General features: G+C 40.0%; 1 protein-coding gene across 6 annotated transcripts in view; it reads left to right on the top strand.

The window, feature by feature from the left end:
* The window catches only part of GOLGA4 (golgin A4), a 117,368-nt gene extending 111,616 nt beyond the window's left edge, over positions 1-5,752 (top strand). For 4 of the 6 annotated variants that reach the window (XM_019794551.2, XM_019794549.2, XM_019794550.2 and 1 more), the window contains 2 exons: positions 2,441-2,503; positions 5,058-5,752. In XM_019794551.2, coding sequence (XP_019650110.1) covers positions 2,441-2,470 — 30 coding nt within the window. In that variant the 3' untranslated portion in view covers positions 2,471-2,503; positions 5,058-5,752. Of the gene's footprint in view, positions 1-2,440; positions 2,504-5,057 lie in introns of those variants that run through there. The other 2 variants (XM_011218940.3, XM_034662246.1) reach the window with 2 other exon arrangements.
* Positions 5,753-14,177: the final 8,425 nt, after the last annotated feature.

Below are 14,177 nucleotides of genomic sequence, written 5' to 3'. Positions count from 1 at the left end.
CTCTCTGCTATTTCTTATGTCCCATAAATGAGTGAAACCACATGATAATTGTCTTTCTCTGCTTGACTTATTTCACTTAGCATAATCTCCTCCAGTCCTGTCCATGTTGCTGCAAATGTTGGGTAATCGTTCTTTCTGATGGCTGAGTAATATTCCATTGCATCTATGGACCACATCTTTTTTTTTTTTTTAATGTTTTTTATATTATGTTAGTCACCATACTGTGGACCACATCTTCTTAATCCAGTCATCTGTCGAAGGGCATCTCGGCTCCTTCCACAATTTAGCTATTGTGGACAATGCTGCTATGAACATTGGGGTGCATATGGCCTTTCTCTTCACTACGTCTGTATCTTTGGGGTAAATACCCAGTAGTGCAATTGCTGGATCATAGGGTAGCTCAATTTTTAACTTTTTAAGGGACCTCCACACTGTTTTCCAGAGGGGCTGTACCAACTTGCATTCCCACCAACAATGTAGGAGGAATCCCCTTTCTTCACATCCTCTTCAACATTTGTTGTTTCCTGCCTTGTCTATTTTTGCCATTCTAACTGGCGTAAGGTGGTATCTCAGTGTGGTTTTGATTTGAATTTCCCTGATGGCTAATGATTTTGAACATTTTTTCATGTGTCTGTTAGCCATTTGTATGTCTTCATTGAAATAGTGTCTGTGCATATCTTCTGCCCATTTTTTTATTTGATTATTTGTTTCTTGTGTATTGAGTTTGAGAAGTTCTTTGTAGATTTTGGATACCAGTCTTTTATCTGTAGTGTCATTTGCAGACATCTTCTCCCATTCCGTGGGCTGCCTCTTAGTTTTTTTGACTGTTTCCTTGACTGTGCAGAAGCTTTTTATTTTGATGAAGTCCCACGAGTTCATTTTTTCTTTTGTTTCTCTTGCTTTTGGAGATGTGTTATGAAAAAAGTTGCTTTGGCCGATGTCAAAGAGGTTACAACCTATGTTCTCCTCTATGATTTTGATGGATTCCTGTCTCACATCGAGGTCTTTCATCCATTTGGAGTTTATCTTTGTGTATGTTGTGAGAGAGTGGTCAAGTTTCATTCTTTTTCATAGAGTTGTCCAGTTTTCCCAGCACCATTTATTGAAGAGACTGTCTTTTTTTCCGCTGGATGTTTTTTCCTGCTTTGTCAAAGATTAGTTGCCCATAGAGCCAAGAGTCCATTTCTGGGTTCTCTATTCTGTTCCATTGGTCTGTGTGTCTGTTTTTGTGCCAGTACCATGCTTTGTGATTATAATTATGTTTTTAATCAGTTAAATATTTTATAAAAGTGGCAGAATGCAGCAGTTTGCTTTTTTCACTTAACATTTTTATTTTATTCCACCTCATTACAAATTGATGTACCTTATTCTTTTTACTGGTTGATTGTATGATTATGTGGATGTCCTACAATTTAGTTCACCAATTTCCCATTGATGGACACTTAGGCCATTTCCAGTTTTTCAATACTTACAAGCATAGACATAGGGAGTGTGTATATATATATATATATATATATATATACACACACACACACATACATACACACACATACATTTTTGCCTAACTTCTGTAAGTTTTTCAATAGGATATTGACCTTATTGTGTTGTGTGTGTTGCAAATATTATTTTCTAGTTTGTCTTTTGATTTTGCTGCTTCTTACTAACTGCACCATTAAATATAAAAGATAAGTAAAATGATTCTTCTGACAGTTATACTAAGAACAGATTCAGATTTTATAAATAACACCCCCCCTTTTTTTTTTTTACTGATGCTGTTTTAAAGCAAACCAGAAAACTAATTAATAATCTTAGATTATGACCATTTTATATAAGACAATTTATTTAAGAAGGTTGTTAACAGTAAAAAGTATTTTTGAGATTGGGTCCCCTTGAATGGAAATTTTGGTTTGGGTCATCATTCCTGAAACCATTCCTGACAATATACTGTTGAATTACAAGAGGGTTATTCAGTGATAAAACTGATATATATTAGGAATGGCAATTCAACATATAGACATACTGTATTCACATTCATCAACATTTTTCCCCAAATTTTTGATGGTAAATTGAAATTATATAAATCAAATTTTAATGTGTACTTTAATGGAATTATGAAAGAAATCTTTTTATAAAGCAAATAATCATACCCAGTTAATCTACTGTATAAATATTTACTTAAAGTTGAAGTATCTTTAATTACATTGTTTAAGTTTTTAAAGTAAAGTTGCAAATGAAAGCTACATAATACTGTCTTTACCTAGGATGGGAGGGAAGTGTCAGATTCCTTTTACTTTGCCTATACTCCCTTGATTTGAGGAGATTTGAGAAAATGTTAAGTACATTCTGTTAATCCTTTGAAGTTCATATACCCATATAATCTCTGTGTTATACTAAGTCTTAAAAACTAACCCAATAAGCTTTTTTTCTTCCTGGCTTGTAGTACACTTCACCTCGCAGTGGTATCTTCTGAGTAAACCATCAGTCTGTGCTTAGTTAGCATGTGGTGAGTGAAGAATAATGTCTTGTATCTTTTGTGCAAAAATCAAATGCATTGCATGATACTAACCATTTCGCTAGAATTCTTTTGCTCTTTTGTTTAATGAATATATGGTTATGCTGTGGGTTAATATAGGTATTTTCTGTTAATTCTGTCTTATATATTAATATATAGATTTCATAATCACCACCACCAGTAAGAGTTATACAATTTTAGGAAATTTTGCTTAATCTTTAAATAATAATTGAAAGTTTAAAAATTGTTCTTTAAAATTTTATTAATTCAAAAAATTTATGTATTTTATCATCTTTTTGTTTTTATTTCCTAAGAATAGTCTTGGAAGTTAATAAAGATTGTGAGATAGAAATGAAAAATCATTTTCTAAATAGAGAAGAAACAATATATTTCACGAAACCAGAATTTAAAATATTGTAAGGCCCACTTATCAAGGCCAATCTGAAATAATGAAAATTAGTAAAGTTGATTTTTAAGTAAAAGCAATTTTATTACTTCCTGGGAATATACGGCATAACAAGCTAACATCTGTACTGAGGAGACCCTTGGGCAGCCTGCTTCGATTGAATGTGGCTGTTTGTAGTAAGCATATTGTTATTAGGAAGTGAAGGCATCTAAACTGTTTGGATGCGGTTAACTGTCTTCACCATTTAAACGCCCTTGCCATCAGCTCCAGGTATTAGTCGCTTGACTTGGCACCCCCTAACATTTAGGGTACATCTTTACCTCTGACTTCGCTGCAATTTTTACAAATGACAGATAAGCTGGATTGCAATTAATAGAGCTTAATCGAATTAAGATAAAGATTCTCTGTGATTGTTAATTCAGCTAGGATTCAGCTAATGGTATCAAGGTTTAAAATGCCAAATATACAGCTTTTCTTTTTTAATCTTTTAGCTTTAAAAATCATTTATGCCTGCATTTGAGTCTCATTTTGATGTTAGTGTATATCAATTAACCTGCCTTAATGATTATCTAGAACTGTCTTTAGTCTTGTAAATCCCTTAACATTTTCCTTTTTTCATGGTATTATAAATACTGCATCATGCTTGTCTTTATTTCATTTTAAATACTATCATTTATCACTGGAAGTGTGTATTATGTAGCATTTTATCAATTGATTAATTGATTGTCTTTTCAACTTTTACTTTGAAAAATTTCAAACATACATTTTGTAAAAATAATGCAGTGAACACCTATATACTCTTCACCTGTATTCACCAGTTCCTAACCTTTTGCAAAATGTTGTCACTTGCTCTCTCACTCTTGCTCTTTCTCCATATGTATCTTCCCCTCTGTAACGCTTGACCATTGCTTGCAAACACTTGTGCTCGCAAGCATTTGACAGTTACTTGCAAACATAAATACTTTAGCAAATATCTTTAAGAACAAGGGCATTTTCCTACAAACTCAGCAATACAATTATCACTCTCAGGAAATTTAATATTAACATAATATTGTTACCTAGTATATAGTAAATATTCACGTTTTTCCAGTTTTCAAATAATGTCATAATTTTTAAAATTCTAGATCCACTCAGAGATTGCACATTGCATGTCATTGTCATGTTTTTCTAGTTTTTTTTAAACTAGAGAAATTCTCCCAGTCTTTTTTTTTGTTCTTTCACGACACTCACATTGTGCAGCATTATTGAATCATGCCTGAATTTCTTTTCCCACAACAGTACAAGCTAAGGTTTCAAAATAATAACTGACCGAGGAATTTAAATATGACAGAAGGTCTTTTTCTCATCTTCTGTAGGTTTCTAGGACCACCATGACTGTTGAGCAAGTTTTAGAAATAACACACTGTTGGCAGTACATCACAAGGATCAATCAGTGGGTTGTAATATTCACTTACAAATTGCGAAGACTTTAAAATTTTCTCTTTTCACTAAATATGTATAAAAAGTTTATCTCTATTAATTTTATTTGGTCATTTATTTTTGTGGCATTTTAACTTAATCTGGCTACTGGCTTTTAGCATTTTAATCAGAGAAACCTTTATTAGGAATCATTCATTAGCATCATTTCTCTTAGGATTTTAAGTTTTTAAAATTGAATTTGTTAATTTCCAATGAGGCATAGCTTTTTTATACCAAAATGCTGTTTGTCCTTTGCTGCCATGCATATCATCCTAGGAGAATTGCAATATGTAGAAAAATCAACACATTAGGAAAAACAGAAGAACTCTTTGTCCTCTTTAAATCTGAATAGCTGTGTCCTTGTGGGGTTCTGCCAAGTCAGCACACGTACTCCTGGCTTCTCCAGGTGTGACCAGTAGCATTCAGGGCATGTGAAAGGTGGCGGTTCCAAATGTCACTGAAACGTCCTGTTTTTCAGGATCGCTGACCTGTAGGATCTGTAGATCAGATCATTCCAAGAACATTAATATTTAGAAGATTTTGTTTCAGGGTTTAATATTTAGAGAATATTTCTACTTCAATCCCTAGACCGTAGAATATAATTTTAACTTGAAAAAACAAATCTGCCAAAAAGTTTGCTTAAAAATTCTTTTTCTTTTTCCTTCTTCCCTTCTTTTCCAGTCGTGGCTCTGATCATCATCTTGAAGAAATGGGCTGGTGGCGTTGGGCAGGCGTGGACCACTGTCCATGTTTGCCTCTTTGAGAAGCAAGCTATTATTCAGGGCCCATTATGGAGCCAAAGACCAAGAGAAACCTGACATTGGCCTGCAGATATATTGCAGACTGCCTTTCAGATCGATTGTATCAGTGGAGAAATGGTGATAGTTTTTTTCTTTTTGTTGGGAGGAGTTTTATGTTGTTTAGAAGATATTTTGAATAACTCAACCTGACTTATGGGCTCATTTAATGTTCCTTTCTTCCATTCTTTTTGTCCCTCTTTTTAAAGAACTGCTTGCCTTTCCTATTTATTTTTAGGGGGATTTCTTTTTAAAGACTTGTGCAATACATTTTGAGGTGAAACTTAGTAGATTTTTTTCTGATAAATTAGAGCATTTAATTGAGTATTTTATCCACATTGATTTGTTGAATATTTGCTAAAGACTAGTTCTTTAAGCTATACTTATGATAAATCCAAACAGCAGTACCTCATTGTTTACTTAGCTTTTGTACTTATATTTTTCAGAGGAAATACTACTACTGTAAATTGTAAATAGTCAATATTGTATTGTATGCATACTGTATTGTATGCAGATCTGTGACTGTTGGCAGTGTCATCTTGGAAGAACAGATAAATAAAGTTTATTTACTATATAAAATTTGTTTATTGTGTTTTTTTACTATGTTGAAATCTATTTCAAAATAGTTAAGAAATGATGTTCTATCTGGATGAATATTTTGAGGAACTGTCAAGATAGCTAAATGCTAACCATTTGGCAAGATTTTTTTTTTTTAAAGATTTTATTTATTTATTCGACAGAGATAGAGACAGCCAGCGAGAGAGGGAACACTAGCAGGGGGAGTGGGAGAGGAAGACAGGCTTTTAGCAGAGGAGCCCGATGTGGGGCTCAATCCCATAATGCCGGGATCACGCCCTGAGCCAAAGGCAGACGCTCAACCGTTGTGCCACCCAGGCGCCCCGTTGGCAAGATTTTTTATGTTCAAAATTAGCATGACCAAGTAAGAAGAAACGGTAACAAAAATACTTAATGATGTGTGTTTCAGGAGTCTGCCAACTTGGGGGTGCCTCCTCCCTTCTGGAGTAGACCATACTTTGATTCTTTTGAAACTTAATGAGAGCATCTCTTGGACAGCAAGAGATGGGAACTGTTCAGAGGGTTTCATATACCCTTTATATTCTAGCAAACACAGTATTCAGTATGTAGGTATTACCTAACCTCTGCCTCTCAATTATCCAGACAGTGTGGACCTTCATATTGCTGGTGTCTCTTATAGTGTGTTAAAGAATGGGAAACTTGGAGGGGTAATGACCAGTGGGTCTTCCTATCTAACCCATAGCTGACTTCTTTGAGGACTACTGTTTCAGCAAGGGAAGAGGGTCTTCTTACCCCTCCCCCCCTTTTTTAAAAATCAGGATTCACTTAAGGGGCAAAATTTTGTGCCACCAAAGGGTTTCTGACAACAGACGTGACTTCTCACCTTTTTAATAAATCTTTTCCTGAGGTAGAAATTGTGGACTCCGAGTGAAATTTATAGACAACTTCCTACTAACTCGTTTATAGAGACAAGAAGCATATCAAAAAGTGTGTAGGAGGTCAGCACACTTTTTCTAGAAAGCGTCAGGGTCAGATAGTATTATCTGCTTTATAGGCCATATAGTCTCTGCCACAATCCACCCCCCTCCCCGCCCCTGTCACTGAAGTACAAATACAGTCATAGGTAATACATAAATTAATGATCACCGCTATGTTCCAATAAAACTTCATTTATAAAGCAGGTGGCAGGCTGGATTCGGCTCACAGGCAGTGGATTGCCAAGCCCTGGGAAGGTGAACAAGCTGGATCTTAAACATGGAGTTGGGGAAAGAGTGCTCATCAGTTAATATCAGGGGTTGCTTGTTTTTCCTCAGTGCAGGCTTACAGCCTCTCTTTCAGAAAAAAGTACAGCAAATTCAGTTCGCCTTGATTAAGAGTGATGGTGACATTTTCTCAATGACCTGTTTCAGCAAGAGGGATCAAGTCTTACGTTAGACTCTGTGTCAGGGTCTCAACCCACCTGGGACATTTTCTTGAAGACCCCCCCAAACCATCCCTAAATGATGCCCGGGAAATGACAGAGTTTTCCAAAAAAATACTACAGGACATGATTGCATCATAGCTTGCAGACCACTGAGTACTTTGCCTTGTACTCTGATTGTTACTTGCAGGCAAGGAGGTTTGTGATGGCTGAGGGTCAGCCCAAGGCCACAGAGAGAGAGAGAGCTGTGATCCCAGCACTGAGATCCTGACTTTGGGGCTCCGAACCCAAGGCTTTCTCCAAGACTTCATGACTGCGGGGTACAAAAAGGTTGATGGAGTAAATTTATTGCCAGGAAACTAGCATTTCACTTTGAAAGGTGCTAGATGCTAGTAAGATGTTACATTAGCAAGGTTTTGGTAAAATTTTCACTTGTAGCTATAGGAATTAATTTTATAGTCACTTTGTTCAGATCAGCTGCATGTGAATCTTGGTAGATAACTACCTTTTTGTTGACTTGTGTCTTCGTCTGTTCGTGCTGCTATACCAAAAATACCACAAACTGGGTGGCTTATGAACATTGAACATTTATTTCTCACAGGTCTGTGGTCTGAGATGTCCAAGATCGTGGTACTGGCAGATTTGGCGTCTGGTGACAGCCCACTTCCTAGTTCGTAGCTGCCTTTTCGCTCTGACCTCACGTGGCAGGAAGGCAGGAGCTTTCTTTCTCTGGCCTCTTTTATAAGGGCATTTATTCCATTCAAGAGGGCTGCACCTTCATGATCTGATCACCTCCCAGAGACCCCACCTCTTAATACCATCACATTAGGGGATAGGGTTTAACATGAATTTTGGGGGGACACAAACTGTCAATCTATGGCAACTTGAAAGTTTTTGAGTTAGGCATTTCTTTCTTTTTTTTTTTTTTAAAGATTTTATTTATTTATGTGACAGAGAGACAGCCAGCTAGAGAGGGAACACAGCAGGGGAGTGGGAGAGGAAGAAGCAGGCTCCCAGCGGAGGAGCCCGATGTGGGACTCGATCCCAGAACGCCAGGATCACGCTCTGAGCCGAAGGCAGACGCCCAACGACTGCGCTACCCAGGCGCCCCTGAGTTAGGCATTTCTGAATTAAAGGACCGGAACATCATTTTATGATTTTCTGATGTGTAAATATTTATTCTTCTTCTTACAAAAATTCATTGGTCGCAGAAACTACCTGTTGAGGGAGGACAGCACAGATGCTAGAAGGGTTCTCATGCCTTTCTGTTGCTGCAGGGCCCAGAGGATGGGGATGGCTTTCCTGTAGCTTCCTTACCCTCCACAGCAAGCAGGGGTCCAAGGCCGAAGGAGAAAATCTGTTGGGACTGAAGTTGTTTAAACAGGAAAGACCTTTTCATTTTATTTTCTTTTTGATTCTGAAAGAAATTTTGGGTTCATTATAGACAATTTGGAGAATACATTTTAAAAAGAGAATCTTCCAGAATCCCTCACAAAGAAAAAGCCACCATGGGGCACCTGGGTGGCTCAGTCTGTTAAGTGTCTGCCTTTGGCTGGTCATGATCCCAGTGTCCTGGGATTGAGTAACATGGTGGGCTCCCTGCTCAGCAGGGAGCCTGCTTCTCCTTTTCCCTCTGCTGCTCTCCCTTGTGCTCTCTCTTGCTCTCAAATGAAAAAATCTAAAAAAAAAAAGAAAGAATGAAAAACAACCATTATTACTTTGGTGCCTTTATTTTATTCTTATTTTTATTTTTTTGGATGTATGGAAGCACAGTTTGTGTGTGTGTGTGTATGTGTGTATATACAAGCCTGCATTTATATGTCTATTTACATTCAGGGCCATTAAAACTTCTTTGATACTATTTCTAATTGCTCCATATTTTATCCAGTGAATACATCATTGTTTAATCCCTTTTTCTCCTGTTGAACATTTAGGTTGTGCGTAATTAGTCACTTTCATTTAGTACTCAGGGTGATCTTGCTGTCCACATTGTAAGCGCACTTGAAAGAAACAACCCAGGACCAACCTGTCTTTCTCTCAACAGCCTTTGGTTTCCAAACAAGTGGACACGTTTTACATTACTGTGTGCCACATTTGTCTGGCATCACTTCCCCTAACATCCCAAAGACATGATGCACGGGGGAACATTCTGAGTCTGTACACTCTTAGAACAGTACATTTCAGAACTGGGCTTCACCTAGATTTGAAGTCTCAAAGCTGAAATGGCTGTGCCTAAAGCACGCTGCCCATGGGAGCGCAGGCGGGAGGGTGCGGTGCGTGAGCAAGGCGAGGCAGCAAGTGGCTTTCCTTCCATCCTCCAGCCATTGGCTTCTATAGTTGGAACAACTTCTTGGGCCTCAATTTGGGGTCTTCTTTAGTTAGGTTTTGTTGTTCTTTAAAAATGTTCAAACACCAAACGTAAACATTTCCTCAATGACACAGTAAACAGTACAGCCGTTTTATTTTTTATTTTTTTATTCTTCAGCCAAAGTTCTGTCTTTATTTTGCATACAAAAAATCATATGGAGAGCAACTATATGAATGTTGTCAATGTTGGTAAGATGACTTTTTCTTTTTTAATTTTTTTATAATAATTTTTTATTATGTTATGTTAGTCACCATACAGTACATCCCCAGTTTTTTGATGCGATGTTCCATGATTCTTACTTGCATATAACACCCAGTGCACCATGCAGTACGTGCCCTCCTTAATACCCATCACCGGCCTATCCCAATCCCCCATCCCCCTCCCCTCTGAAGCCCTCAGTTTGTATCTAAATATTTTCCCCTAAATCAGCCTAAAATGCAGCTATGGGTACACCTCTTGCACTTCCCCAGTTGCTCATCCCCCCTTGGCAGGAGGACTGCCTCTTGGTTACCCCACACCCGGATTAGGCTACCTTCCCCTTATAAATGGGGACTATTTTGTTTCCCTGTCCCTCTTGCTCTTTCACTGCTGTCCTTTGAGCGTGGGTAGACATGATTTGTCTTTTTCATTCACACGTCTCCGGGAGACATTGACACATGGTCTGGTGTGGATCCTGAGGTCCTGGCCGTAATGTCTGATGCAATGACTGGGTGAGACTTTTGGGATGCCTTCGGGAGGAGGCTGGGAGTATTTTATGGGCAGCCAGGAAGGAAATGAATATTTATGATCCAGTGAGCAGATGGGAGGACTGTTTCCAAGTCTTCACATACTTTGTCATCTGACTTGACGGTACCTCCAGTCAGACTGGGAACAGTGCGTTTCTCCACCAACACTGAGTGTGGCCATGTGACTGTGGTCCGTGGGTTTTGAGTGGATATGATATATGCCACATGGGAGTGGCGGTTTTAAGAGCCCTCCCACAGGTCCGCCATTGCTCTTGACCTCTGCCGTGAGTTTGAGAGGTGGGTGCTCCTTCAGCGTGGGCCCTGGAATAGTGAAGACACATCAACTAGACATGAGTGAGAAACAAACACTTATTGTTGTAAGTCACTGAGATTTGGGGATCAGTTGTTACTGTAGCATGACCTAGTGAAAGCTCACTAGTATATCGTGAAGGAAGGAGAAAAAACAAAGCAAGTTGCAGGGTAGCATGTTTAGTTTTTAGAGGTTCGACTCTATGTCTTGGTGTAGATTTCTTCAGGCTGTTTGGGGTTTTCCCAGTCTCTTGAATCTACAGGTTTGTCTTTTGTCAGATTTGGGAAGTTTTCAGCCATACCCTCTTTCTGTACTCCCTCCTCTTCTGGGACTCCCAGGGCACAATGTTAGGTCTTTTATTATTGTCCCGTAAGTCCCCGAGGCTTTGTTCATTTCTTTTTTCAGCCTGTTTTCTCTCTCTTACTCAGACTGAGTAATTTCTGTTGTTCTATCTCAGGTTCATTGACTTTTCCCTCTGTCCTCTCCATTCTGCTCTTGAACCCATTCGTTGAGTTTTTAATTTCAGCTATTGTATTTTTCAGTTCTAAAATTCCCACTTGAATCTTTATATCTTCTATTTCTTTCCTGAGATTTTCTGTTTCCTTGCTGAGATTTTTTCTTGTTTGTTTCAAGCATGTTTGTAATTGCTCATTGAAGCAGTGTATGTACAACTGCTGCTTTCAAATCTTCATCAGATAATTCTAACATCTCTGTCATTGTGATGCTAACATTTGTTATCTTCTTTTACTCTGAGATTTTCCTGGTTCTTGGTATGTCTAGTGACTTTCAATGGAAGCTGGACATTTTGGATATTATGTTATGAGACTCTGGAACTTATTTAAACCTGTTTAGCTGGTCTCCTCTGAAACTGCTCTGGCAGGGGAAGGGCTGGGGCAGTGCCAGGTAGGGTTAGAAGTCCAGATTCTCTTACTTGGCCTTCACTGACACCCAAGGTGGGGAGGGTCTCCACATTACTGCTGGGAAGGGGTGTAGAATTACAGATCCCTACTGATACCACCTGAGCTAGGAAGGGTATGAGTGCCTCTTTACTCTTCCCCATATAGCCCCCACAAGACCCCCAGGAGGAGTGATGGGAAGAGGGACCTCTTTACTTTTGGGTGGTAGTGAAAGTCCTTGACTCTCCACTAAGTCTCCTCTTACACCCCCCTCCCCAAGCAGGGAGAGGCAGGGGACCTATTTGCTGCTGGCCAGGGTGGAAGTCCAGGCTTCTCCACTGACATAGGAATGAGGTGGGATAGGGAGGGCCCACTGCTATCCACCAGAAATGGAAGTCCTTGCTACCTGTTCAGTCTTCTCCAACAGCACCCTGGCGTGAGTTTGGGGTGCCTCCTTACAGAGTGGCAACGTTGGAGGTCCAGGCTCCCCACTGGGCCTTTGCTGGCAGGGGTGGGGGTAGGGCCATGGTGTTTTCTGCGGTGTTTGGGTAGAGTACAGTGGCAGTTGTCTAAAAGCTGTCTTGCCAGGCGGCTCCTTTCCCAGTCCTCTGGCCAGGGAGAGCGCTGAGCATTTCCAGGCAGCCAGCTCCTTCAGCCTACGTGCCTGAGGCTGAGAAACCCTCAGGAACTCACAGCATGCCATTCCTCAGGCCCCAAGGCCCCCAGCCAGTCTGACATCTTCCCCCTCGCCTTCGAGGTCTTCTCAAGTTTGTCTTCTCTGTAATGTCCAGGGTTTTTAGTTGTACTTAGTGGGAGGAACAGGGAGGAGTACATCTATCCATGCTCCTAGATGGAAGTGTCCTACACAATGTGGTTTTATTCGGGTATCTATTATGTATTATTTATTCAATTTAAAGAACTCTACGTATTGTTACAGATACAGTTACCTTTAATAAATGTATGAACATATAAACCAGAAGAGCATACAGTTCATTCACAGTGGTGGCTAAAACTGGTCTTCCCTGATCGCCTCTACCCTGTCGCTGTTTCCTCTCCTTATTTAGCCTTTTTCATCGTCATCTAGAATTGCCCACCCTCAGTAAACACGCTCCTTCCCCTTGTACTAGGATACAAACTCTAAGAGGGCAGGTGCACTATCTGCCTTGTCCACTGTTGTATCGTTAGGACCTAGAATATATAGTAAGCATACTGAACGAATGAATGAACGAACGAATGAATGAACAAGTAAATTAAGAAAGAGGATAAAATGTGTCAGCGTTTTATCTGTAATTAAAAGCAATTTTTAAAAAAAGACTGGAGCATTTTTTAAAGACCTCTTTCTCTCTGCATTGAGAAGGCACATGGGAATGCAGAGGAACACAATCGTGGCAGAACCTGGACTTTGTTTTTACTTGTTTTATAAGTCAGTTAGTTACAAAGATTGATATTTTAAGGAACCAAATCCTGGTAACACACCTCAGGACATACCAGTGGAAATGAGTACCGCTGGAAAGAATCCCTTCCCTGGTGTTTTCATTCCTAATTTCCTAGATGTTTTTCTTTCAAGACTGAGCCATGTTGGATTGGAAAATTAGTTTAGGCCCAGGGAAAGAATCTGTTCAAACAGATTAATTTTTCCTAGTCTCTGGGGGAGGCAACATTGCATGCTGGCTAGGAGTACAGGCTCTGGGCCCATATGGCCAGGGTTCCAGGTCTGGCTTGGCCATTCACTCACTAGGCAAGGGACCTAACCTGTAAACCTCAGTTTCTTCCTCTGTAAAATGGGCATAATAATAATAATAATAGCATTTGTCTTAGATTGAATTACCACTTATAAAATCCCTAGAATGGGATCTCAAACACGCTAAGGGCTAGAGAACAATTGGCCATTGCTGGTCTTTAATAAATAGCTTATGACACTGAAATTAACTATCAGCAAGGAAGGGTGCCAGGGAAGATACAAGCTGAACAAAACTGAAGCCACGCATCCTTGTAGATGCCCATTATGACAGGCAAGATGCTAATGACTGTGGTCACCACCGCCCAGAACCAACCCCTGCCAATGTCAGGAAGACCTCAAAGAGAATGGGCTCAAGCAAAACAGGTGCCCAAATCCTGGCTGGACGTAGGCAAAGAAGAGTCCTACCAAAGACCATGAGGAGGGGTGTCCCCAATCTGCGTGGTGTCACCAGCACCTGCTCTCCCCATGTGCTGCCCAGCCTTGAGAGCCGCGTTTCCTTTCCTTTCCTTCCCTTTCCAACCACCCGGGGCTGGCTGGGTCTATATTGCACCCTCTTTGCCCTCATCCTGCGGGGATCTTTGAGGATCTTCATCACTTGGAGAGGCCAGGAATTCTCTGGGTGCTGGCCTGGAGTGGAGTTCAGGAGGGAGCCAGCCCCTCCTTAACCTTGGCTCCATGTCTGTTGAAGACTCAGGATTTTCTTAGCCTACAAACCAGTATTACCATTAGGTGTTCTGTTTGTCCTGGAGGTGACCATGTTCCTGGGCCAATCAGGGCCTGTACAGCTCTGCCTTAGGTTTTCAAGGTGACCAGTTGTCCAGGAAACCTACTGCCAGTATTTACCTTGTTCCCGTCTGTGTCAACAGTGACTAGATTTGCAGCCCTAGCCACTAGGACTACCCTTTCTTTCTGCCTCAACTCCACTCAGTTTCACACTTGCCCTTCCGTCCTGACCGTTGATTATATTCTCAGAGCTAAGCCTAATTCTGGCCTCCAGGGCTCCTCGA

The sequence above is a fragment of the Ailuropoda melanoleuca genome, chromosome 6 (genome assembly GCF_002007445.2).
Source record: "Ailuropoda melanoleuca isolate Jingjing chromosome 6, ASM200744v2, whole genome shotgun sequence".
Classification (NCBI taxonomy): Eukaryota; Metazoa; Chordata; class Mammalia; order Carnivora; family Ursidae; genus Ailuropoda; species Ailuropoda melanoleuca.
Note: the sequence above shows the minus strand (reverse complement) of the source record. Positions and strands in the feature narration are given on the sequence as shown.